Source organism: Miscanthus floridulus, chromosome 9, assembly GCF_019320115.1.
Source record: "Miscanthus floridulus cultivar M001 chromosome 9, ASM1932011v1, whole genome shotgun sequence".
In the NCBI taxonomy this organism is placed as follows: Eukaryota; Viridiplantae; Streptophyta; class Magnoliopsida; order Poales; family Poaceae; genus Miscanthus; species Miscanthus floridulus.
Genome location: NC_089588.1, coordinates 105,708,834 through 105,735,877, shown reverse-complemented (window position 1 = coordinate 105,735,877; position 27,044 = coordinate 105,708,834). Strand labels below are relative to the sequence as shown.

Below are 27,044 nucleotides of genomic sequence, written 5' to 3'. Positions count from 1 at the left end.
CCGGAAAGACTTCCTCCCTCTGTACAAAAACTCTCCACTGCTCCCTTGTGCTTATAGCAACATTTTCTCAAGCTATCAAATTGACAGCTTTTTTTTTTTACAAAAATAACTGTTGCATAAATCTTAGTACTACTAGTACTATCCATTATTTGCATCACCAGTCTTCGATTGAGGGCAGGCCAATTCTTCTTTGGATTGAAATCTCAGACTGAATCAATCTTACTGCTACTAGAACAGCTGCACGGAGACTGAATCGCTATGATTCAGTTTAAGTCACCTGCAGTTTTGAAACAAAATTTCAGAAATCCATCAGCTAACATGTAGAATCGAACTAAATGGAAGCAGCGGAGGTAGTCGGAGAGGACTAAACAAGATGGATCCAAACGCTGCTCCAAACGACGTACGCGACGGGAGCGGATGCAGAGGCAGCGGCGACGTACGGGAGCAGATACTGCGACGGCGGCGGCGACACGAGCGGATCCTGCGGCGGCGACGGAGGCCGTGCACGCCGCGTGCTCTGCGTAGGAGCCGAACCCCGTAGGACTGGTGAAGCCGAGCGTGATTTGAGGATGGAGCCAAGCTGAGCGTGGGACAGGAGGAGACGGCTTCCTGGTCGTTGCGAGCCGAAGAGTTGACGAAGCCAAGCCGAGCGTCCGAATTTTTTTTTGTTTTTTAGCCCTTTTTTTTAAAAAAAAATTTCACAAATATGCCCTTGTAGGTATGATTTCAAAATCTGAACCCTTAGCTCGACACGGAGTAATGGGTGTCGAGCTTATATGTCTCGACGCCATAGATTTTGACGCCTAGGTCTTGGGCTCGACGGGGATATGGCGGTGACTTGGCAGGCAACTTGGCGCCATAGATCTTGGCGCCGAGCTTGGCGCCGTAGATCTTGACGCCGAGCTTGGCCTTGGGGTTATTGGCGCCAAGCTTGGCGCCGTGGTTATTGGCGCCGATGTGGTGTTTTAACCCCGCGTCCAATATTCCTGCCCGAGTCTTCTTCATCTTCTGTCTCCTCTCTCTCGGGTTTTTTCTTTCTCCACTTTGCCCTACCTCACGAATCGGCATATTGGACTTTGGAAACTTTGATTTGATCCGTAGATCTTCGAGGGCAAGGTATCCTTGCTCCCTCCTAGTTTTTTTTTTCAAATCAATTCGGTATATATTAGTCGGATTTTTTAACTTAAGAATCGTCATTACTTATGGTTTCATGCACTTTTAATATTTATATTATACAACCGTATGATATCAAGGCGTGGAAAAGCTACCAAACCAAGGTAACCTCAGCGTACGTTGTTATGATATGGGTTCATTGTTGTGGATCAAATAGGAAACCCTAGGTGTAGGGTTTAATGTTAATTGCTTTCGGTTCTTAGAACAAAAATGGCTAAATTGTAGTTATGGCCGGATGACCGAAAATACCTTCGACCCATTGCTTCTGCTTAGTGGTGTTCTAGTGGTCATGTGCTTTTGCGGCGATCCTTGCAAGGTAGCCAAGTCTGATGAAGAGGACATGTATAGACAAAGGTATTGGATATGTTCCAATTTTGCGTTTGAGCCTACACTTCGTTAGCGTCGCATTAACAAGATGGTGAGGAATTGATATTTATGTCATATGACATCTTGCATGATTTTTTTTGTTTTGTAACAATTGCATTTTTTGCAAATCCCTCCACCGCTCTATAATTTTGAGCGGTGGATCGACACTGAGATCAAGCCTGAAGACAAGGAATAGATGCAGAACTGTTGCGGTGGGAGGCAGAGGACAAGGAGATGATGAAGAAGAAACGTGGAGAGGAGGCTGCAAAAAAGGAGCATAAGGAAGAGAAGGAAAGGAGGCGTATTGCTGCGTACAGGGAGGAGATGGAGAAGAAGCTTGAGCGTGCACGCTGAGCGAAAGCAGCGATGGAGAAGAATTCCGATGCCTTGAGGAAGGAAAAGTGGCCTCGTTGCACTCAGTAGTCTCCATTACTTGCTAGTTCTATGGTTTATTCATAAACAATGTTGTTTACTGTTGGACTTTTTATTGTGTTGTCATGTAATGCACTTTAAGTATGGGCATGCTTAGGTCATGTACTACGTTATTTAGTTTGTCGGCACATACTTCTAGTATTATTGTGTTGTTTAATGTGTTATAGTATTGGACTTTTTATTATGTAGTTGTTTTCATTATTTTTGGTCATAATATTCAGTTTAATATTGCAGACGTAATGAAATGTGATCACGTGCTGCAAACAAAACCTAACGAAGTAGGGCATTATATAATTCAACACACAAAACACATAAAATGGCATGTGAGAACATGTACCGAACTAGGGTACGGAGGTCCTGAGCTAAACCTAACATGCCTTAGGTAATTGAAGCGAACAACAAGCACACGAAATGGCATGTGAGAACATGTACCAAATAAGGGTACATAGTTTTTTAGACTATACCTAATATGCCTTAGGTAATTAAATCAAACAACAAACATATGGATGTGCCATGTGAATAAGATAGGGTCATCCTAGTAGTGTGACCACATAGCAAATTGTGTTGCACCTTCTCCACAGTAGCCTTCCATTGTTGGTGGTGGTGGTGGTGGCGGGGGTGATGGTGGAGGCACCTTGTTCTTGAGATTAGGGCAGGTGCAATATGGATCATTGCAGAGTACCTCCTGTGAACTTGCACCATTGTTTTTGTCGTCATCTTCATCTTCCGTGTACCCTCTGCTAACTTCCCTTTGTAGATCGAAGATTTGGTCCTAGAGGTAGTAGATGTACAAGTAATTGACACAATTACAAGCATAAATTGAGACATGCATAATTAATAGAAATGAATACGACAAATATGAAATAATAAAAATAACCAATAGTCGCACCTCACTAATCTGCCAATGGCAAGTGCGTGAATTGTGGCCCAGTCTACCGCACTTGCCGCACTCGTATTGCTTGGGGTCAGTAAGAAATGGGGTTTCTCTCCCACGCCTCGTTCTTCCGGGTATTTGATCCATAACCATCATGTGCCTCGTCCTCTTCCTTGATCCACACTTGTTCCAATGGTAAGCTGGATCATCAATGTACTTTGGCCCATCATATGGAGGCCATTCTCCAGGGTCCCGGAAAGGCACGAAGCGGGGGCTCCATGTGTGCACAAGCGTGTCGACACTGAACTCGTGAGGTATCCTGCTCTCGATATTAAAGTTGCGATGCCTAGCTGCTGCCACCAAATGAGAACATAGAATGTGGTAATGCCTTGGTTTACCACAAGTGCATGCGAAATCTTGGAGGATTACCACATGCATCCTCGACTCTCGGACCTCATCGTCGGACGTTGTACCGCCCCTATGCTCAACCTGATAAGTCCCTATGGCGTGGTCAAAACATGTAACCTCATGTGTGCCGGCCCTTTCATTTTTTCTTCTCTAGGTGTGCCTTTGGTTTCGGAGCCCATATCTCGCTATCACTCCGCAACTTCAATGTATGGGTGTGTCTAACGTTGAACCAGGCAACAAGCTTGTAGAAGGTGAATTGAACGATTGCATTCACGAGAATACCACGTATCCCAAATAGCAACTTATTGAATGACTCCGCCATGTTGCTGCACTGAAACTCATACCTCCATCCACCGGTGTTGTGAGCTCTTGTTCATTTCTTCAAATCCATCATCAAACCTGTGAGCCATTGTCTACCTTCTACATTTGATGCGGTTCTGACCTGCTCCAACTTTGGAACTGGCACTTCATAGCCGATCTCACATAGTTCTCCCACTGGTCAGCACACCCAATTGGGATCATCTTCCTTAGGATGTTGGGAGGGGAATCTAGGTGAAGTACACCCTCCACTGCGATGCCATCATCATCATCAGCTTTATGGCAATGTAGCTCCTCCCGAGCCCTCATAACCAACTCACTAAATGAAGGCTTCTTATTGAATAACACAGGCATGCTTTGCATCTCAACAAACTCAACATATCTATAGTGATCTCTTTCCATGGTACCTCCATGATATATGCTCACTAGGTTGTCCATCTAGTTCATACACATAAAGACGCACAATTCCTTTAGTCCAATATAAATGAAGCATACTAAGTACAAGGCCTCTAGTATGTAATAACTAACTAAATATATACTATCAATTCACTACTCACTACTAAGTACTACTAACTAACTATGTCAAGTAACTATCTAACTAACTATGTAACTAAGTAGATAACTATTTAACTAACTATCTTACTAACTATATAACTATGTAACTAACTATATATCTAACTATGTAAAGTATCCATCAATCAACCTATCAATCTAAATATCTTTCTACCTATCTAAATCACTACCACACTAACCAACTAATAACCACTGTTAAATAACAAAATTTAAAAACTAATGTACCTCGAGTGCAAGGGAGGCACACCTAGTCGACAAGAGGCAGAGACGGCTGACGGGGAATATGTCGTGCGCCCACGCGTGCACCCGGCCGGCACCCGGAGTCACCAAGCTGGCAAACGGCACCCGCTGCCCTTGTGGAGCGGGCAAGGGAGGGCGATGCAGCAGGGTCCAGCGCGGTCACGACCATCCAGGTTCGACGACAGGTAGGGCGGCGCAACAGTCGTGGGTGGGGCACGGCGCCTCGTGTCTCGACGTGCGGGTGGGGATGGGCATGGCTGGGTACTCCCAGCCGGCGCGGCGCGGCACGACGCGCGGGGCTTGGCGGCTTGAGGCTCGCGGGGCGGGACGCGGCTCGCCGACGAGTGGGATGGGGCACGACCCGGGGCGCGCAGCTGGCCGGCGCGTGGGATAGGGCGTGGGCCGCGGCGACCACGCGTGGCGGGGCGCGGGACGGGGCGCGCGGGACGGCATGGGGGACGGGGCGGGGCGGGCTCGAGCATGCAGCCGACCGGGGCATGGGACGGGGTGGGGCTGGGCGCGGCTGGTCTCACCTACCCGCTCGGAGCGGCTGGTGCTCGGGGCGGGCTCACCTACACGCTCGGAACGGCGCGCCGTGCGGGGACAGGGCGTGGGCCGCGGCGGCCGTGTGGATCGGGGCGCGGGACGGGGCGTGGCGGGGCGCGGCTGCCCATGGCGCCGGTGTGTGGGGTGGGCTCGGGCGCGCGGCTGGCCGGGGCACGGGACGGGCAGGGCGGGGCGTGGCGGGCCGCGGCGCCAATGCTCGGGGTGGGCTCGCCTACCGGCGCGGAGCGGCGCGGCGCGCGGGAATGGGCGGGCTGGCCGCGGCGTCGGAGACAGAGGCGTGAGAGAGAACGGGAGAGGAAGAGAGGAGAGGAAGGAGGAGAGAAAGAAAACCGCCCCACCTGTAAGGCCAGAACGGTGCCAAAATATTTGGCGCCCGGCTTGGCGCTAAGATCTGTGGCGCCAAGGTGCCTGCCTGGTCACCGCCACGGTTTCATTGACGCCTATGTGGCCCCAAAACCTAGGCGCCATATGCACTGGCGCCGAGACGTGTAAGCTCGGCGCCAATTACTCCGGCGCCGAGTTAAAGGTCCAGATTTTGAAATTATACCTTGAGGGACATATTTGTGAAAAAATTTCAAAAAAAAGGACAAAAAAAAATCGGGCCGACCGTCCTTCGCCGCGAGCGTCTGATGCGTCGGGCGCCGACGTGTTGTACCCGTCGCTGAGGCTGCGTATGCAGGGGATGCAGATTGAAGACGCCATGCAGCGAATTTTTTTATCCAGATGGAGTGCAAACCTCATAGTGTTGAGGTGTTTGCATTAGACTTCAGCACAAGCCCTTGTGGAGTCACTCAGATTTATAACTTCCATGGCGACTGTATCTTTGTCCAGAAAAGTGGTTGCAGTCCCTTTTCTGTTGGTTTGCGTGTTGGGGTTCAAGGTGACCTTATCTACTTTTCTGATGGATACATCGACGATCGTTTTCCATATGTGTACAGCATGAGAGATGATGGTACAGTGAAGCGTTTTGCTGCCGGTCTACCTCTACCCAACTCAGTGGTACTAGAGGGGGCACTACTAGAAACTCGAATTGCCCTGTGGGTGACAAATTTTTCTGTACGTTTTTTTTGTACACACAGAAAAATTACGATTATTTTGTCGGTTCTAAAATATCCCGACAGAAAAATACGAAAACCCACAGAATAATTGTATGATTTTTCTGTGCGTGACAATATACACACAAAAAAATCAGGATTCACAGAAAAATACAATTTATTCTGTCGGTTCTTTAAAAACGCACAGAAAAATATATGCACGCACAGAAAAATATAAACACACATAGGATAAATTAAAAAACAAACAAGTCCTAACCCTAACTTGCCGGCCGCCGCCCCCAAACACCCTCGCACGCATGCACTCGTGGACTCGCCTGCTCGGCTCTCCTCACACACGCACGCACACGCTGCACCGCCGTCGCAGCTACGCACGCACGCCCGCCCCGCCGCCTTCTTCTTCCCTGGCGGGCGGCCGCCCATCCCCTCCCCCTTCTTCACCCGGCCCCAGCGCCCCTCCTCCCCCGCCGGCGCCCCGCCCCTCCCCTATCCTCATCCCCGATGGGCGGCCACCCCTCCCCTCCCCCTTCTTCACTCGGCCGGATCCGGCCCTCCCTTTCCCGGATCTGGCTGGTGGCTGCGGTGGTGGTGGTGGTGGACGGCGGCTGGGCATGGTGGTGGTGGTGGCCCTCCCCTCCCCCTTCTTCTCCCCCTCCGGCTCCCCTCCTCTCCCCCTTCTTCTTCCCCGGCGGGTGCCCCTCCCCTCCCCCCTTCTTCACTCGACCGGATCCGACCCTCCCTCTCCTGGATCTAGCCGGTGGCGTGCGGCCGGCGCCTCCCCTCCTCCCGCCGGCGGCCGGCACCTCCCCTCCTCCCGCTAGCTGCCGCCCCCTCCCCTCCCTCTCTTCCCCGGCACCTTCCTCACCAGCGGCGCCCCTCCACCGGATCTGCCGCCCCGCCCCTCCCTTCCCCCAGATTCGCCGCCCCGCCCCTCCCCTCCCTCACCGGCGGCGTCCTCCCCCAAATCCACCGCCCCCTCCCTCCCCTCCCTTACCGGCGGCGCCCCTCCCCCGGATCCGCAAGGAGGCCCGAACGCGCAGCGCGGGCGTGGTGGTGGTGGGCTGGTGGGTGCGTGAGGGCGCGGCCGGGCGTGCGCGGCACGAGCAATAGTCTTCGGCGGCGCGTGGGGCCGCTGGCCGCGGCGGCCGCTAGGTGCAAGGTGGCTGCAACATCGTGTGGGGAAGCAGGGCGCATGGGGTCATTGGGTGCACCGCCAGCGGGCTAAGAATGCTCAGATATCCTACATCAAGAACGCCGCCGTCTCCCCTGTGTCTCGCTCATCTTCTCCGCTCCGTCCCGGCCGCCAAGAACGCCTCCACCGACAACCTCCTGGCTGGCTTCGTCCCCGGTGACCGCTCTCTCCCTGGCCACAGAGAAGGTCGTGACCGACAACTCCATCCCCCGCAGCCAGGTGATGTCTCTTCTCTTTCAGTTTCCTCCTATCCTCTGCCATGTCGACTGATGCTTGCTTGTTCACTTATTCCCTAGATTCCCAAGGTTAAAATCTGTTCTTTGGGTGTGCATGACCACAGATCCGCTTCCCCTCATTCTTTTCCCCATGATCTGCTCAATGTTTGGCTTCCAAGTGCTCCTGTTGTGGTAAAAGAAAATGAATAGATCCCCTCGTTTCCTCTCTCACTAGAAGTCAACATTGCATACTTGTCAATGATATCACGTCAGTTAATTTGAGCATACTTGTTACTGCCAATGATGTTTTGGAAAAGCTATGCTGCGATGATTATTTGCTTCCTTTTCCTCTAAGGCATGGGAATTATATTGTGATTCTTATTTACTTTCTTATTTGCTGAGGCTTTGGGAATTATGCTACGATGAATTACATTTTCCCTATAAATGAGGCTTTGTGCATATGCAGTGGGCTGAGGCTTTCTTATTTGCTGAGGTTCATTTGTTCTTTTCTTTGGCTGCTATTTTTGGCTCAGATTTCAGAACTGTTGCTATGTGGTTTCACTTCTCCACGTAGCTGCGCAATCCATTTGATTGCATCGACAAAACTGAGTTAGGTGTAAGAATCACAAGGTCCTTGATTTAGAGGTTTGTGACTTGCTTCATGCCACATTTGTAACAACGAATTTTTTAGTATACAGATTGTCACATATATAGTATACAGATTGCCACATTTGCTTCATGCCACATATATAGTATACAGATTGCTACGTTCAGAAAATTCAGATTTGTGTCATACTTAAAATTTATTCACTATTTTGTTGGATGATATGCTACGCCTGATAAAATTATTCTTTTGACAGTATGGTGACCAGCTGCTACCTCTGACAAAAATGGCAGTGGAAAATCTAATCAACGGTTCCTGCCTTTCATTTTCACCTTCTAATTGATATTTCAATGCTTCATCGCATTACTGCTTCTATTGAGATATTTTGCTATTTTTCATATGGATCAATTTTTACAGGAATCTCTTTACAGGAAATTATAATAGTTTAGTTTCGGTGTCCATGGGTATGTTGTGATGTTGGACCTATCTATTTTTTTTGATACCTGGTGCTTTTTGTGCTGCTGCTCTCCTAGGCTGGGAAAATACTATAGTTCAAATCTGCAGTCCCTCTCATCGAGCGCTACCTTTGGGTTCTTTAGGTTCAAAATTCTAATGTCCTTCTTTACAGACAATACTGAGTGTACCTGCTGTCTGAAACTTGGTTGTTTTTCCACATTTCAATTATTGATTTTTTGGCTTCCAAAGTGCCTGTTCTGTTTGTTTTCTCATGCAGACTTTAGGCTGAGTGCAATATGTTCTATATTTTTACCTTCTCCTTACATGTCTACATTTGAATTTTTCCTCTTGCCGATTCTGATCACCTCATGCTGATTCTGATCACCTCATGTTCTATAGTTCAGTTTCGGGGCAGTTTGGCACACACCCCTCCCTCTTGCCGATTCTGATCACCTCATCTTTCAAGTAACACATCCTCATACAAAGACATAACAAATTTTAGTTGCGATGGCCACCTTCTAGCCAAATTAGATCCAGAATCTTTGTTCTTGTCGGTTTAGTACAGTCTGGGTTTTACATTAATAGGTTGCAGCTACACTGAAATTATCATTGCCTTACTATGATTTTATGTGCAATCTGTGATGCAAATTCCCATTTCCTGAATCACTGTGATTATTGCAACAAAAATCACCATCTTTCGGCTGAGATTGCACCGCAAATTTAGTTTTTATTGCATTCAGAGTATGTTTTTCTAGTGTAATTTGTTGTAGTCAATGCCATTTGGTATCTGACTTGTAGTCATTCTTTGTGATTGTGTGTCTCGAAACATGGCAAAATACAAGGGGGAACGAATCTTACTGGGCCATAGCTCCACCGTGATGGGGTTGCTATCGCCGTGGAGCTGGAAGCTTTTACATTCACAGACAGTGGTTGGCATGGCCAGGAATAAGGAGGCGGCGGCGACCACGGTAGTGGTGTCACGCAGCGGCCTGCATGGGTAGAGCAGCTCCGGGTGGAAGAACCACTTCACGGGCATCTCCCTCGGGGAGGCGGTGGCCGCAGGGCAGGGGGCGAGCACGTGGAGAAGCCTCTCCTCCCGCTTCTCCCTGATCCTCTCCATCTCCCTGAACCTCTGCTACAGCAGGGCGATGGAGGAGAACATCACCTGGCCTTCGCTGCTCTACACCCCCATGATTACTGAGGAGAGGGAAACTGAAGTAGTGAAATTCATGAACTACTGAGATGAGATGGTAATGCTTTTGAATGTATTGATGCTGGAACATTTGGACATCATCTACATATAGCCTGGATGCTATGAATGAATGTGCTGAACATTTGGACTCCTATCTTTATATGTTGTGATGAAATTACTGTATGGACAGTCCATATTTTAATATGCTGTTGCTACTGTTTTCAAATAATTATTGTATCCAATTTGCTGCATGGGTAAGCGTATATTATTCTATCGGTGGTTTGTTAACACCTGACAGAAAAATATAATTTTTCTGTGCGCTCACCTAACCCGACAGAAAAATATAATTTTTTCCTATGAGTGCACCTCTGCAACTCTGACAGGACAACACTAACAGAAAAATGATTTTTCTGTCGGGTTTTTATTTTTTCTGTGAGGAATAATACATAGAAATTTTATTTTTAATCTGTCTGAACACAATTTTTCTGTGCGTGTAACACCTACAGAAAAATTGTATCTGACGGTGAACACACAGAACAATTAAATTTTTCTGTTATTATATTTCCGTGTGTATTTTTCTGAGGGTACACCGTCAGAAAAATATTTTTCTGACGGTATTCACATTTTTTTGTGTGTTTTCGCACAAACAGAAGAATGCGAGTTTCTAGTAGCGAGGGCTACATTGGTCTTCTCCCCATTTGGATTTTTCCTTCTTGAACTGGATCGGAGGGGTCGTTTTATATATTTCAATTTTCTTGTGCAGTGATAATGTGCTGACGTGCAGTCTTGTACATCGATTGATGTGTGCTTTGTTTCAAACTTCCTATACGTAGGTGAAGGCTGAGGGGAATTGCAATCGGTGGAGACTTTCAGTTCTGATCTGCGACGCTCATGTCTCAAACACTCTAGGTGAAAAACATTGATGTGGCATGTTACTTGCTAGCCTTATTGTTTCCCCTTCTTTTGTTTTTCCAGCATTTTTTCAAAGTATTTTTCCAGCATCGAAGAATATCTGCTATTGTTTTAGTTATTACATATCAAACTTGATTAGAATGTTCAGCTATTGTCAGAGGTGCTATTTATCTGAACCTTGTCTATGGTATGTTTCCGTTAAAAAAAAAATTGTGACCTGTTAAACAAGCCAGTTTTACTTCTGACATCTTTCATTGTACTGTTATTTTTTTCCCCTATGACATTCAGCTTGCTTTTTTCTAATTGACTGAAACATGACACTGGCATGGTCTTGTTAGCTCAGTTCTTACTATGAATCACTAAAGTTATAAATAGCTTTATATTGGACCTTAAACTCGAGAGACCAATCTTTAGCTATATGAAATTATTTATATACTAGCAAATATGTCTGTGTCTTGCAATGGAAGAAATAAAACTATCAAACGTTAATGAGAAACGACGACAGGAATGGTACATATCTATTATGTTTTATCTTTTCTATAAAATTTGAAATCTATAATTTATTTTATGATGACCATGACATCTACAATGTAAGCTAATTATTGAATTAAAATATAACATTAACAATTTGTTCTCCCATTATTAAGAGCAAAAATATTTACATAATATATTATAACTTTACTATCCGGTGTTGTTAACTTGTTATAGTTAAATTATCAAGCTTCGGGACTTTCTTTAAGATATATTAATAAGTAATTTTAATCTCTAATTAAAGTTGACAAAAAGTTAGTTGCCGATGTATAAGGATGTGTTTGTTTGTCGATAATTATGTCAGAAGACCTCTTTTGATTTTTTTTCACATGGCAGCCTCATCGAGGACTACATATATTTATTTAGACTGGATTACACAATAAATTGTTGACAGTGGAAATAGTTCTTTTTAGGGAAACATCAATGGTTGAAAGACCTATAATTCTGTATTTATTATTTGCTTTGACGTTTATGAGAAAAAACCCAACGACCTGGAGGAATGGGCAGGAAAAAGATTAGACCCAAAACTTATGATGGATTTTGGGAAAGCTTTGTTGAGGTTAGAGTATTGAATGTGCCAGACTTGAGCACAAACCCTGTGGCTGTGAGATTGACAGCTTGGAGGGCAACGGCATCTTCATCAGCCCATGCAGCCGTAAGTCATTTCGTTCGTGTCAATTATAGTGGAGGTGAAGGTGAAGGTATCATATCATTTTTGGTCACCGCTGCCTGAAAGATGGTACAGTGGCACCATTTGCTGCAGACATACCAGAGGACAAAGTTCATGCAGCAGATGGTAAGCTGATGGATTCATCAACATTGTTATTACCTCCTGATTGAGGTTCTGCAGATCAACTCTGTTAGTCTTATCCTAATGAATCTTAACGTTAGAAGCACTGGTGCCAATTGGGGCCAGGGGCCATGGTGTTTTATTTCTCAGAGCTGAAACAAGTTTTCTGTTTCTTTATATATATGGCCTATTCCAGAGTTTTTTTTGTAGTAAACTTATGCATAGTTATTTTTGTTTTCAAGTCCCAATGTGGGTTTTTAGTGCTTTTATAATTTGCACTTGTAGGAGTCTTTAATTCCTATCTAGATGAGATCGGGTTTTAAGATTTGCTGGACACTATTATGCTGCTATTCCTTCATATCAATGTCTCTTGTAATTAATGGTTACCGTGTGCTTGGTGTTTCTGGGCAGTTTGTGGAATCGTATCCTCTAATTCAAAAGAGGATGTTTGAATACAGGTGAGATGTGATATAGTTAATCGAAATGGAGAATGCATGGGAACTTTTACCTGGTCAGCGGTGCATTTTGTATTTCTTAGTATGATATGGATTACAGGAAACTGGCACATATGATTCCTGTTAATTGTCAACCTTAGTCTTCAACATACAACTTTATTGTTTTTCCCTAATACATGGAAATATAGGTTTAATGCCTTAATTATGAAAGATATTCCACCCGTTCCAAATTATAAGTTTTGACTTTTTTAATACATCGAATTTGCTATATATCTAGACATAACGTAGTCTAGATACATAGCAAATTCGATGTACCAAAAAAATCAAAGCGACTTATAATTTGGAACTGAGGGAGTAAATTATATATATTCGCTGTGAATTATTGTTATTTTTATAGGTTTAATGCCCTAATACATAGCAATATAGGCTGGCATTATCTGATGATGCATATCCGGTGTGTGGTGGGCTCTTCTGACATCTGGCTACTGGGCCCGAATTTATTTATTTTTTAGTCCTTTTCTGAAAAATTTTCACAAATGTGCGTCTGAAGGTAAGATTTTAAAATCTGGACCCTCAGCTCCGTCTCGGCGCCATTGTTGCTGGCGCCAAGCTCTTGGGCTCGACGCAGATATGGCGGTGACATGGCAGGCAGCTCGGCGCCGTGCTTACTGGCGCCAAGCCTGTCTTACGTATGGGCCCTCCTTTCCTTTCTCTCATGTTCTCCCTCTCTCTCTCGCACCGCCAGCGCCCACCCGAACCAGCGCACCGCCGCTGCTGCCGCCCGCGCCCACGCCCTCTCCCGCCCTCGGCCGCCCGCGCCCGCGCGCCCTTGCCCTCGCTCGTGCCCGGCCTCCCTTCCCCGCGCCCTCGGCCGCGGCTGCGGCGGCCACCACGCTGGACCCCGTCCCCGCGCTGCGCACTCACCGTGCCCGACCTCGTCCGCGCCGCGCCGGCGCCATGCCCACCTTGGCGTGACCGTGTCGTGGCCACGCTGCGCCCGCACCGTGCCACCCACGACCGTCGTGCCGTGCCGCCTGCGCCTAGCCTCGCCTGCCGTACTGCCCACGCCCTCCGTGCCGGCCGCACCCGTCGTGCCACTGCGCGCCACTGCCGGCCCCGCTCATCGGCCTCACCCACGCCTGGCGTCTGCTGTGACTCCATTGACATCTGCGACTCCGTTGCCGGACAGGTAAAAATTATGAATATGCAATGTACGTACTTAGTTAGCTTTGATTGTAGTGTAGTAGTTTTGGCATTTGTTATTTACTAGTTAATGTGATGACTCAGGTAGTTGATTTAGTTAGTGATGTAGTGAGATTACTTGCCTCCCCTTCGGTTCATCCAAGAACTTAGCTTAACCATCATAACATTCCCACCTGCATTTCCTAGTGCTCTGTTCAAACGAAAAATTATATCATATATGTCTTAGCAAAAGAAACAAAATACGATTTCATGTTTACCACAAAAATAATCAACCTCATCATAGTCAACCATATGGCCACAATAATGGCCTATTCCAAGCTCCAAATGGACTAGACCGTAGTTGAATTTAACACCATATTCGCACTTGGCTAGAGGTGCTTTGTAAATTAACCTTTCTTTCTTCTTTTCCTTTGCCTTTGGTTGCTCCGACCATTGATTCTTAGGACCGTAGAGCCACTCATTGAAACGACACTTCGCAAATCCATAACGCTACAAGAGAATACATTAGTACACGCACACATATAGAGATAAATATTTAAACAGATACACTTTCCACTTACTTCGTGTTTGTTCGGACACACAAACTCCAACGTATTCTCAGGGTTTATCACAGCTCGATCTCCGCATTCGCACAGAGGAGGTTCCTTGAGTCGTCTAACTGCGGCTAGGTGCTTCTCCTTAGCCATCATTGGCGGAGGATTAGGGGGGTGGAACCCAACGCTGGAAGTGCTCACGTAGATGTCTCCCTCTACACCAATCGTCGAAAAGGAGGTACCTAGGGTCAAACTTCTCTGCACCGTCGATCCACTGAAAGAAAAAGCACCTCTCATGGTCCTACACAACAAGATTCCAATAAAATATTAGTAGCCTACTTACACAAATAAAGAAAAAAAGATAGTGGAAACAATTACTTACATTAAAACGACTGCATGTGTAGAAGCAACGCGCCGCTGTGTCTGGATGTCTCGATTAAAACACGTCAGCCGGGAAACCACAGTCACAGTTAGGGACAGGGAGGTCAGGAGGGACGGGGGCATCTTTGCTAGACGCGTCGGGGTATAATTCTCGAGGACGACCCTGTTTTCGCCAAAACTCCTCCCGATACATTTCTTGCATCTAACAAAACGGTTGTAATTTAACAAACAAAAATCAAAACATCACTAATTAATGTCAATGAGAACCATGCGTGTACCTGCAGTACTTGAATCTGTTGGCTGCAAGCAATGCGAAGAGGACGACGTCGATGGAGCAGATCTACAACTCGTTGGGTTTAGTGAGCTAGCTCCACAATACTTTCACCTAGGGAGCTGAAATGAATAGGAAAGAATAAATCAATTATGTCTGCTTGTAACACTGGAAAACAACAATCTCTTAATATTACTAAATATATCAAGGCCTTGGTAATTATAGGATGATCTCTTGAACTTAGACATGCTGGATGTACTCAACTATAAGTGAAATGAAGCATGTTTAGAAAGCATGTAAATTAATTTCTTCAGTAGCTAGCAAAAAAATTTGATGCACAAAGTTGCACATGTGCTGCATCCTCAAAACTTTTACCATACATACATACATTTAGAACTCATAGTTAATTTAGGACACAAATTTCTCGGGATGGTTGTTCAGTAAGAAACAAATATAGAAGCCCCAAAAAATTCCCAGAATAGTTTTGGGCTTACAGTAAGAACAAGTACATAGACCCCTAATTATTTTCTGAATGGTTTCAGTAAGAAGGAAACATGGGATTCAATACATTAACCTTTGACTCTTGTTGATGGTAAGATTACAACAAAAAAAGAAGAGCACAATTTACCCTTATAATTCATCTTCTTCATGCTAGTTGGACAAGGCATAGGGCATAAGGTATGAGGATTCGACGGGTAGTGTAATTGCTGGCCCATCGTAGCTCCAATTTTTTTCTAGACAGATACATACTAGAACTAGCAACGGATGGAGAAGAAAAATCTAACTATAGATGTCGAATATCCCCAGCCTAAGAGCAACTCCAAGAGATGCCCAACCATAGCCCAAAACAAAATTTTAGAAGCTGAGGTATAAATTCCGCCTCCAACAGCTCCCTTTTGTTTCACCCAAAATTACCGTACCTCCAAATTTCTCCCCAGCACCCTGCATATGTGCAACACGCTGAAGTTCCCCCAATCCTCTCCCGTGCTTGTTCGCTGGCCCTTTGCCTGCTCTATGTAGGTCTCTCGTGAGTGCAGCGGTGGCACTCCTCGGTCAGTGATTGCTGTCGGCGATGATGCAGATAAAAATACAAGGAAATATTACCAGCTGCCAATATTTAATTGCAATGTGGCTTATTTTTAGCTCCTGTAAAGGATAATCGTACTCCTGTAAAGGACACCTTGAATCAGTAGACCCACCAAAAAGAATCCTACTCCAGTCAAGTTAGGACCCTTCACACATGTTAATTGACTAATCGTCTACTACTGAATTCCAGCGAATCCTACTCTAGTCGAGTTACGCATGTTAATTTGACTAACCATCTACTACTGAGCCGAGGAGTTGGTGATAAAAAATACAAGGAAATATCACCAGCCGGCGATGAAGCTTATTTTTAGCTTTCAGCACATGAAAGAAAGAGGCAGGGGAGAACATTTGGACATACCAATGGATCTGCAACAGAAGCACGAATTGGAGTCATGGAGAAGGCGGAACCACTCCCAGTCATGTGCTCCACCAGCGAAGTCACGGAGATGGCAGAACTGCTCCTACTTGCGTGCTCCACCATCGCGTGCTCCAGGTGCGGGGTAGGCGGCACCAGGGGGTCGGTAGGGCTCCAAGCGGCGCTCCCGCGAGGACAGTTAGGTGGGGCCGGTGGGGTTCCTAGCGGCGTTGTAGGGTGGGCGGCGCAGTAGCGTTGGGCGGTCATAGAGCGGGGCGGCGTGCTGAGTCGCGGCGCGGGGCGGTAGCAATTGGGGGTGGGCGGGATTTGGAGCGAGCAGGGCGGCGGGCGCACAGCTTTGGGCGGGGCGGAGCGCTGGATTTGAGTGCGGCCGTGCGCTGAGAGGGAGAGGGCGACCGACGCGATTTGGGATGGCGCGGCAGGCGGGAGTAAGGCAACGGCGGCTAGATTTGGGATTGGAGTGGGGGTGAGAAGCATCTAGGGTTTGTCAATTGTCACTGTATTTGTGGGCCCATGCTAAAATTTTGCGTGCGAACTCAAAGCAAGCAGGCGCGCGAGCTCAATGTAAGTCCGGTGGGCGAGCTAGGTGGGGGCCACTTCTTTTTAGCGTCACATAGATTGACGCTGTATATCCTTTTAGGGACAGACAGATTGACGCTATACATGATTATCTATAGCGTCAGATAGTAGATCTCTAAATGAGGATTCAGTGACAGATTATCTATTGGATATCTTTAGTGTCAGATCGTCCATCGATAAACAAAATTTTTAGCGTCCAATGTCTGACGGTGTTGCGGTGTAGTGAAATAAAATGGTTAACTATTATGGATAGCGTTGATAATTAATTATTAAAAGATGAAAATTGAATTTCACATGATTTTATATATGTTGTTTCATACCATCCAAAGTATTCAATATCTATCTTGATCTAATTACCGTGTCCTTTAGGAAATACACAAGGTAGAGGAGCGTGGCGACAGGAATCAACAACTATTTGGTGCGATTGGTCGTGAGCTGTCCCTCAAGTGCCTTCTTCGACTGTCCCGGTCGGACTACAACATAGTGGCCTCGCTGAGCCGGAACTTCCGGTCTCTGGTACGCAAAGGGAAGATCTACCGATCGGGCTAGCGGAGCATTGGATCTACATCTCCTGTGATTTGGTAGAGTGGAACGCATATGACCTGGAGCGCAGGCGCTGGATGCGAGTACCCATTATGCCCGGAGATGAATGCTTCAAGTGCAGTGACAAGCAGTCGCTCGCTGTGGGCACAGACCTGCTTTTGTTTGGAAGGGCCTATACGGAGCACATTCTGTTAAGATATAGCATCCTAACCAATTCATGGATTCAGACGACTGATGGGACGAACTATCCGCTCTGCCTATTTGGTTCAACAAGTGTGGGGCAAAAGGCCTATATGGCCGGGGGCGCAGATTACAACGGCAGGGTCACGAGCGCCGCAGCGATGTATGATTACGAGGAAAAAGTTTGGGAGGCTCTCCCAAGCATGAACAGGGCTAGAAAATCGTGTTCAGCAGCATTCATGGACGGGAAGCTGTATGTGATTGGTGGGGTGGGCAGCAACAGAGAGGTACTGACATGCGGGGAGGAATACGACTTTGAGCAGGGGTCGTGGAGGGTGATCGACAACATGTCTGAGGATCTCATGACCAACGCACAGGCGGGTTCTGCTCCTCCTCTTGTTGCAGTTGTCAATAACGAGCTTTATGCAGCTGATTACAGTGTGAGGAATAATGTCAAAAGGTATGACAAGCAGAACAACAGATGGATCACGCTTGGAAAATTCCCGGAGAGTGTTAACCACATCAATGGATGGGGTATTGGTTTCAAAGCATGCGGTAACAGGTTGATCGCCATTGGAAGTCCATTGCGTTCTACTCATTGCCTTGGCAGGGTTGTCGAGCTTTACTCATGGGTCCCCCAATGAGCAACCGCTTGCTTGGAATCTGATTGCCAGGCATCCAGGTGCTTTCGTGTATAATTCCGCCGTGATAAGTTGCTGAGTACGTCCACTGAATAAAGTGGATGTTTTAAGAAAGGTACAGCTAGCATGGCAAAAAGCTAAGGGAGCTCTGATCCTTAACATCGTTTCGCTTCCTGCCAGCTACCCAATTTCAGGCCTAAAGCATGTAACCTTGAGTTCTGATACTTGTATCTTTCTCGGAATCCTTTTCTATGCATGTTGTATTTGGATTTTCGATGAACTGCGAATGCGGGACAGTGTTACATTATCAAAGTATAAACAATTTTCAGAAGGCTTTTCAAGCTTTCCAAAAGGGCCGCTGGGCCTCTCCTGTACCTTCAAAAAGGGCGCTCTTCTTTCTTATGTTTTACTGCTTCTTGGGTACTCTTTACTGACTTATACCTTGTAATCATCTTGTTTACATCAATAAATTTTCAATAGAGGCCGCTGGGCCTCCCCTGTTCCTTAAAAAAAAAGCTTTCCAAAAGGACGCTTTACATTCTTCACCTATTGTCCAGCTGTTTGCTGTTTACATCAATAAATTTTCAATAGAGTCCGCTGGGCCTCCCCTGTTCCTTAAAAAAAAAAGCTTTCCAAAAAAAGCCACTTGTTAGAAGCTGTTTGCATGTCGGAATTAAAGGCAAGCAGTGGCCTAGTGTTTTTTACGAGCATTACGGCCCTGTTCACTGAAAAGCCATGGCTAACGGTATTGTTTGAGAGAAAAACACTGTTCGTTTGCTGAAATAGTATAGCTCATAAGACAAGCGAACAAGGCCTACAAGTGTGTGATACTTGTGCTGTGCAGGCAGTCCATTTGGACAATAATCCTGCTGGGTTTCTATTGCCAGAAGTGCCGAGCTTTTATCTATATCTAAACTACTATTATCTCTACTAATATGAAGATCAAAGAAAAGCTTCACGCATCTGCCTGCCCATCGTCCACGCTCAGCCCCACAGTCCGCATGGTGAAGATCGTTTGCCCCCACCAAAGAGCTTAATGAAATCATCCACACCTAGCTTCATCTCGCGCCTTCACCCCTCACCAAAGTGTGTTATGATTTTTACAGGCGATTTACGTTAGTTAGTTGTCTCTAAAAATTAATGAATAAATTCAGTTGTATTACATGAACTGGCTATGTACTCATTTACGCAGGTGGTTGGTTTAACCATACCGCAAGTGTAAATTGATTAAGCTAACTATTAGTGTAAATTTATTTGTACTAGTGTTCTCAAGTTGATGTCAGAGGAACGTCACCATTTCTACTAACATTTTATATTTTATATTGGTGGTTCCAAAAACCATAAGTGCAAATCAGAAAAGTATCGCTAGTAAAATCTGTTTCTGTACTCAGTGCTCCCTTCAAGAGTTAATTTTTTTTTAAGTTTGACTAGATTTATAAAACGTTAATTATAAATATTTCTATCTTTAAATATATTTATATTGTAAATTTACCTGTTCGCTTTAGCTTGTTTCAGCTTATTCTCTCGTACTATTAAAACAGCCGAAATGAGCCGGCTAGTCTACCAGCGAAATGATGGTTCTTGAGTTGTCCTAGTGTCAGGCGCAGTCTTCTTCAAGTCCGAGTGATTGTGCTGGACATCTGGACATGCCCATTCGAGCATCTAGATAAAAGTAATACCTCAAGATTCTTTTAAAAAGTTATTTATGTTTGTCATTAATTAAACATCTGATGCGGGTAGTTTTGTAGGACTATAAACGTAGTCCGATGCAACGATAGGCACTGTTCGGCTTACCCCATATTCGGCTTGTTCGGCTTCTTTTTTCAGCCGGAACAGTATTTTTCTCTCACAACAATTCAGCCGGAACAGTGTTTTTCAGCCAGTTTTAGTCAAGTTGCAGACCAGCAAACGGGGTCTAGTATTAATTACTATTTATTACTCCGTAATATCACAGTGAAGTTCACACAAGTCATTAACAAAAGCCTACTAAATGGGCTATAGCTCCGGGTCTTTTTACCACGCCCACTAGCACAGACAAGGTTTGGCCCAATTGATCAGGGCCGATGACTGCCACTTCTCTTGGCGGGCTTAATTGGGAAGCAAAGTTGCCAGCCCAAATGAATCACAGACCCAACCCTATGTCCAGCCTACAGCTTTTTCTGTAGTACCTTGCTTCGCTTGGGTAGATGGGTTTGCCTGCCAGATCAAGAAACCCCGCCACGAAGGTCCCCAATGCCAATGGCGACGGATTCCTGCACTGAAGCCACTGATGAATCCCGTCTCTCATGCACCGCATCTCACATGGCCACCGGCGGTAGTTGCTGCGGAGCATCGCCGCCGCTGGTGGTCGTCTCCGGATCCGCACGCGACGTGTTGGACGAAAGTGTCTACGAAGGAAGTGAGCCGCCGCCGCCGCCGTTGTGGGCGAACGTTCCGGCAGACATCCTGGGCACCGTGCTCCGCCTCCTCCCCTGCCTCGCCGACCCCGCCAGCGTGCGATCCGTGTGTCGTCACTGGCGCGCCGCCGCACGCGTCCAGGCCCTGAGCAGTATACGATTGATCCGCTTATTATCCCATCCAATCCCACTGGTTGGATGAGGTGCAACATGGTGGTATGGCGTGGAAAGCAGCTATTAATCATCAGATTCTTCAGTGATTCCACGTACAAGAAGATGGAGTGCAAACCTCATAGTGTTGAGGTGTTTGCATTAGACTTCAGCAGAAGCCCTTGTGGAGTCACTCAGATTCATAACTTTGATGGCGACTGTATCTTTGTCGACACATATGGTTGCAGGTCCATTTCTCCCAGTTTGCATGTTGGGGTTCAAGGTGACCTTATCTACTTTTTCTGATGAATGCAGCAACGATCGTTTTCCATGTGTACAACATGAGAGATGGTACAGTGAGTTGTTTTGCTACCGGTCTACCTCGAGCGAACTCAGGGGTACCAGAGGAGGGCTACATTGGTCTCCCCATTTGGATTGTTCCTTCTTCTTGAACTGGATCGGAGGTGCCGTTTTATATATTTCAATTTTTTTGTACAGTGATAATGTGCTGTGACGTGCACACTTACATTGATGTGTCTTTTGTACTTTTGTTTCAACCTTTCTTCCTATCCGTAGGTGAAGGCCGAAGGGAATTGCAATCGGTGGAGACTTTCAGTTCTGATCTGGGATGCTCATATTTCTCAAATGCTCTACATGCAAAAACATTGATGTGGCATATTACACTCTAGCCTTATCCTCTTCTTTTGTTTTTTCCAGCATTTTTTTGAAAGTCTTTTTCCAGCATCGAATATACTCCTATTGTTTTAGTTACATATAAAACTTGATTAGAATGTTCAGCTATTGTCAGAGGTGCTATTTATCTGAACCTTGTCTATGATATGTTTCTGTCAAAAAAAACTACGTGACCTGTTAAACAAGCCAGTTTTACTTCTGACGACATCTTTCATTGTAATGTTATCTTTTTTTTTTCTATGATATTCAGCTTGCTTTTTCTAATTGACTGAAACATCAGCAATTGTAACAAGCAAGCATGCTGATGGTGATGGCAAATTAGTGCTTCCTGGTGAATGTCGTTCTCTCACACGATCGAGTTGGTGGTCAGTCTAGCCTAGCGAGCCCATCTGCTCGCCTGGCCATGCCAACTATTCTGCTTGTTTGCTCCGACCCAGTACGTGGTCTGTTTGTACTGGCACATGTGGAGAATAATGGGTGTCAATTATTCTGTTTGTTTGCTCCAGTGGTCGTCTACCGAGCCCATCTGCTCGGCTAGAGACTCCACGCATCTCGTAAGTATCAATGGCGTGGTTCGTTGTGGTGCCAATGATGGGTTAGATGGACATTATTCAATAATGATCACTCCTGAATGCGTTACTATCAGCTTCACCTGACTCAGGTTCTGGGTGCATAGGTGGCTGTTTCCATGGACAATTCTAGTACTTCATCCGTCTCAAAAAGAAAGTCGCTATAGGGTTCGTGCTGATCAAACCTTTATAAATTTAGTTAGATTTATAGAAAATATTAGCAACATTTATATCTCTAAATGAGTTTATTATGAAAATATGTTTAGCAATTTATTTAATGATACTAATCATGTTAATGTTTTTATATATATTTAGTCAAAGTTAAAAATATTTGTCTTCTCACGAAGTGAGAATGACATTCTTTATGGAATGGAAGCGTACGTCTGGTGGAGTCTTGTTGAAATCCGAGTGATTGTGCTGGACAACTTCTGCACATTTGCTTTCGATGTACTCACAAAGTCACAAGCATTTGGGAAAAAAAGGTACTCCCTCCGTTCCAGATTATATAAAATATTTTGGTGTCTTGAGATACATTGTTTTGACTATGTATCTAGGCATAGTGCATATCTAAGTGAATAGCAAAAAATACATCTAATTTGAAATGGAGGGGAGTACAAAAGTTCATACCTCAAGATCTTTTTTATAAGAAAATATATTTCTGTCTGGAGTTTTCACATATCTAGTGACGCATCTTCATTAAAAATTACATGATCAGGGTAGTTTTGTAGTCCATAATAATGGAAGGATTATTCATGTATGACAGAGAGTGAAGTTCACACATAAGAGTTCAATTAGCAAATTTGCCCGTGCGTTGCAACGGGTGAAAAAAAATTCTATGTGTCATAGTTGACATCTTCTATAGGATGGTACACGAGATTCAAGGAAGGCCAATGTCCTTGATCATGGCTTTAGCCATGCTTACTGCACCTCGGTTGAGTAAAGTTTTATCTAAATTTGTCAATATTTTGGAGATCATTGCAAATTAGTTATCTGATGGAATATTCCAGTATTAAGTGTGTAGTTGCAGAATACAATAGACAACATGATGAATATCTTTATATTTAAGTAGTGAAATTGCCCAATATTGTAATTTACGCATTAGTTAGTTGGACCATTGAGTTATCCAAATTTTAGTAAGAGTAGGTTCTGTTCTTAACCAAAACTACATAACAATTTTTGGGTAGAAACTTTGTTTCCTGGAAAAGGGTCGATGATAAAATGTTTATAATATTACATTTATTTATTACCCAAGAAATCAGTACGACGTATTGAAAATAGAAAACGGTCCAAACAGACAGAAAAATTGGAAACCCAACAAATCAAAGGGAAACGCAAAAGCAGGCGGACTTAGTGGACAAAAAAAATCTATGGAAAACTAAAATCGGAGCGGAGAAAGAAACGTGAACAAAAAAGCGGCAGAAACTGAGCACGGAAGAATAGGAGTTCGTGAAACACGAAGGGACTGGAGTTTACGCTACTCTTGGTAAAACAAAAAAACAAACACAGGAACAATGGAAATCTATTATCTATTACCTAATAATAATCTAAGCACCCTCCCACTCTTTGGTAAAACAAAAAACGAGTCTGTCTACTACACAACTATGTGTTTTATGTAGTTTCAACACATGAATTTTTTTGTACCATAGGATTAAGATCCAACAGCCTCTACCCTTCTTCTACCTTCAGCCTCCACAGATCACATATCACAGATTATTTTTTTTTCTATGGAAGGACAAATCACAGATCCGCCGCCGCCACCGCCGCTGTCATGGCCGGCGCGGGTGCGGGGAGGCGCCGCCACCGCCACTGCCATGGCCGGCGACGCGTGCGCGGTGGGAGGAAGGGATAGGAGCCGCTGCACGGCAGGTGCGCCCACCACCGGGTGCTCGGCCGCAGCAGCGTCGGACAACAGCCACCGTGGGGCCTGGCCGCTGCGGCGCCGCATCAAGAGACGGAGAGGGAGAGAGATGCACGCGGAGGGAGGGGAAGAGAAGAGACTACAAGGACTCACCCGCGCAGGGGACAGAGGGGGAGGGGGGCCGCCGGTGTGCCGGCGGGGGCGACGGTGGCGGGAGCGGTGGCATCGCGGGAGCCATGGCCACGCCTCGTGAGAGACCGAGAGGGAGAGGGAGGGGACGGGAGAGGGAGAGAGATAAAAAAATTCATATATTTTTTTATGTTAAAACACATATGTGTTGTATAGTATTTCTGATTGTTATTATTATTATTGGCGTCCAATCGCCCTCCCACTTCGGTTTTTTTTTCCTCCGAGGGTCCTTGACTGTTGCTCGTAATATCGCCGAATACGATTTGATTTTGATTTTGTTTGACAGTGTGTCTCCAACCAGGACTTGTTGGTCTGCCGTACCATGGCCGGATTCTTTCCATACATTAAATTAATATATCTTCTTTTTTTAGATTTGTTTTTTTTTCATGGTACGACGGCCTGCCGTGTAGCACCGTGGCTGCTGGGTGTAGCTATAAAAAACATATCTGTACGTTTCGATGGGACCCGATATATATTCGAATCTGACTCATCACTAGAAGCGAAATCTGACTCATCGGCAGAGTTGTTCTAACACGTAAGCATGGCTTGTGAGTCCAGGGCACATACACGATTCAATACGTGTTAAAATCGGGACTCCGTATCGCGATAGACAAGAGCTATTCTAATTCGTATGAGCACAAGTTATATATATAAGTCCGAACGGAAGAAACTCTTCATTGTCCAGTAGTTAGGGGGAGACGGATAAAAAATAGATGAACAAAGAAATAGACTGAAATTTTACCTCTTTATTAATATATATATATATATATATATATATATATATATATATATATATATATATATATATATATATAATGGGCCACATCGCCAGGTCTTTTTTAAAAGGAAAAAGTCCACTTTAGGTCCCTCCATTCTTGCGAAAGTTCGCTTTTCATCCCTCAAATCTAAAACCGGACAAAACACATCCCTCAACTTTTGAAATCATGCAAATTACATCCCTCAACGGGTTCATACGATGGTTGCTACAGTAATGCTGGTTTTGCTACAGTATGATGGTTTTGGATGGTGGTTTTGAAAATCATAGTAAATAAAAAAAAATCGTAAAATAAAAAATCCAATCTTGTTGGACTACACATGAGTAGATCTACAGTAACACATAATATAGTATGCATTAGTCCAACAAAATAGCTATAGAAGCTACAACTATGAATTATTCTAATTAATTATATAAAAGCATAAATCTAAAGTTACAGCAAAAACTTTGTACTAAAGCATACCATATTATATGTTCACTGTGTAGATGTATTCATGTGGAGTCCAACAAAATTAAAATTTCCATTTTATGATTTTTATGTGATGTACTATAATTTTTAAAAAATTCAGCCGAAATAAATAAAAAAAGATGAAACAAAACCACCTTTACTATAGCAAACCATCATTACTGTAGCAACCACCATCCAAAACCGCCGAGGGATGTAATTTGCATGGTTTCAAAAGTTGAGGGATGCATTTTGTCCGGTTTTGAAGTTGAGGGATGAAAAACGGACTTTCGTGAAAATTGAGGGAGCTAAACTGAACTTTTTCCTTTTTAAAACTGCGCTAGCCCAGACAAGGTTTGGCCCATTGATAAATTAGGCATGCCGACTGGCACTTCTCTTGGCGGGCTCGCGTAGCAAGTTGCCAGCCCAAATGACAAAGATCCAACCCTAATCCGTCTCTACTAGAGCTTTCCTTGTTCCTGATATATATATGTTAAAAAAACCTCCTTTTTTTTTCTGAACTGCCTCGTCTGGTAGACCATGGATAGATGGGTGAGGTCGTGTCCGCACGCGACGCGTTCGATGAAAGTGTCTACGAAGGAAGCAAGGCGCCGCCTCCGCCGCCGCCGTTGTGGGCGGACGTTCCGGCAGACATCCTTGGCGGCGTGCTCCGCCTCCTCCCCTGCGTCGCCGACCGCACCAGCGTGCGGTCCGTGTGCCGCCACTGGCGCGCCGCTGCGCGCGTCCAGGCCCTGCCCGTGCTGGTGCTCCCCAGATTCATCAGGTTCTCTTGCTTGACCTCCGATGGGGGCGCTGACGGCCGCCCGGCGCTCCCTGATGCCCGTCGTGACGGTGGGCGATGATGTCCGGATCCTGGGCTCTTGTGATGACTGGCTAATGGCCGTGAAGCAAACCGGTGACCAGTGCTCCTTGGTGAACGCCTTCTCCAGCGAGGTGGTTCATCTTCTGCGTCTGCAGCAGAGCCCTTGCAATTACCATTGATTGGATGAATCCACAAGTGCTCGTCCCATCCCAAAATTCTTTAATGGCACCAAAGAACAAGAGTCAGGGCTGTTGCTTTCCAGTGCAGTATTATCTGCATCACCTAGCTCAGGATCCAATTACATTGTGGCTGCTTTGTCTTGGCACAGGGGTGCACCTGGATTGGCTCTCTGGCAACCTGGAATGACCTCATGGTATCTTTGTCGAAGCGCTCGAATTGATTCTTTGAGCGCTGGTCTTGCCTTCTATCAGGGGAAGTTGTACGTGGTTTGGAAGTCCAGACCTAGAATCTTAGCTTTTGAGCTTAGGGAGGACGAGCACGGTGTCAGTTTGTCCTTTGCTGAGCATTGTAAGATTAATCGGCTTATCCCTTCCAAGACCATTGATTCAACGAGGTACAACCTGGTGGTATGGCGTGGAAAACTGCTATTAATCATCAGATTCTTCAGTGATTACACTTGCATGACGATGGACTGAAAACCTCAGTATTGAGGTGTCTGCATTAGACTTCAGCACAAGCCCTTGTGGAGTCACTCAGATTCATAACTTTGATGGCGATTGCATCTTTGTTCAGAAAAGCGGTTGCAGGTCCTTTTCTGCTGGTTTGCATGTTGGGGTTCAAGGTGACCTTATCTACTTTTTAGATGAATGCATCATCAATCATGTATCTTATACATGTGTGCACAACATGAGAGATGGTACACTGAGGCGTTTTGCTGCCGGTCTACCTCTACCCAAGTCAGGGGTACCAAAGGAGTCCTGCAGCGATTTCCCCGTTTGGATGTTTCCTTCTTGAAGCGGAGGTGCCGTTTGCTATCCGTGAG

The 27,044-nt window shown here is 45.5% G+C and overlaps 2 protein-coding genes, 1 non-coding gene and 2 pseudogenes across 3 annotated transcripts; 4 read left to right on the top strand and 1 right to left on the bottom strand.

The window, feature by feature from the left end:
* Positions 1 to 2,506: 2,506 nt before the first annotated feature.
* LOC136480497 (uncharacterized) lies at positions 2,507 to 4,883 on the bottom strand. Its single transcript, XM_066478023.1, has 2 exons — positions 4,650 to 4,883; positions 2,507 to 2,743 (listed from the first exon to the last, which is right to left on the bottom strand). Exons 1-2 carry the CDS (start codon positions 4,881 to 4,883, stop codon positions 2,507 to 2,509), a joined length of 471 nt encoding a protein of 156 aa, XP_066334120.1.
* A 1,621-nt stretch (positions 4,884 to 6,504) lies between these two features.
* Positions 6,505 to 7,113, top strand: LOC136480496 (vegetative cell wall protein gp1-like). The gene has a single exon (XM_066478022.1). The coding sequence runs from the start codon at positions 6,505 to 6,507 to the stop codon at positions 7,111 to 7,113; it is 609 nt and encodes a 202-aa protein (XP_066334119.1).
* Positions 7,114 to 9,100: 1,987 nt separating this feature from the next.
* Positions 9,101 to 9,182, top strand: LOC136484546 (small nucleolar RNA Z196/R39/R59 family). The gene has a single exon (XR_010766062.1). It is a non-coding gene; the product is annotated as a small nucleolar RNA Z196/R39/R59 family (small nucleolar RNA).
* A 59-nt stretch (positions 9,183 to 9,241) lies between these two features.
* On the top strand, positions 9,242 to 9,389 carry LOC136484633 (small nucleolar RNA F1/F2/snoR5a; annotated as a pseudogene).
* A 3,652-nt stretch (positions 9,390 to 13,041) lies between these two features.
* On the top strand, positions 13,042 to 18,222 carry LOC136480495 (F-box/kelch-repeat protein At1g26930-like; annotated as a pseudogene).
* Positions 18,223 to 27,044: the final 8,822 nt, after the last annotated feature.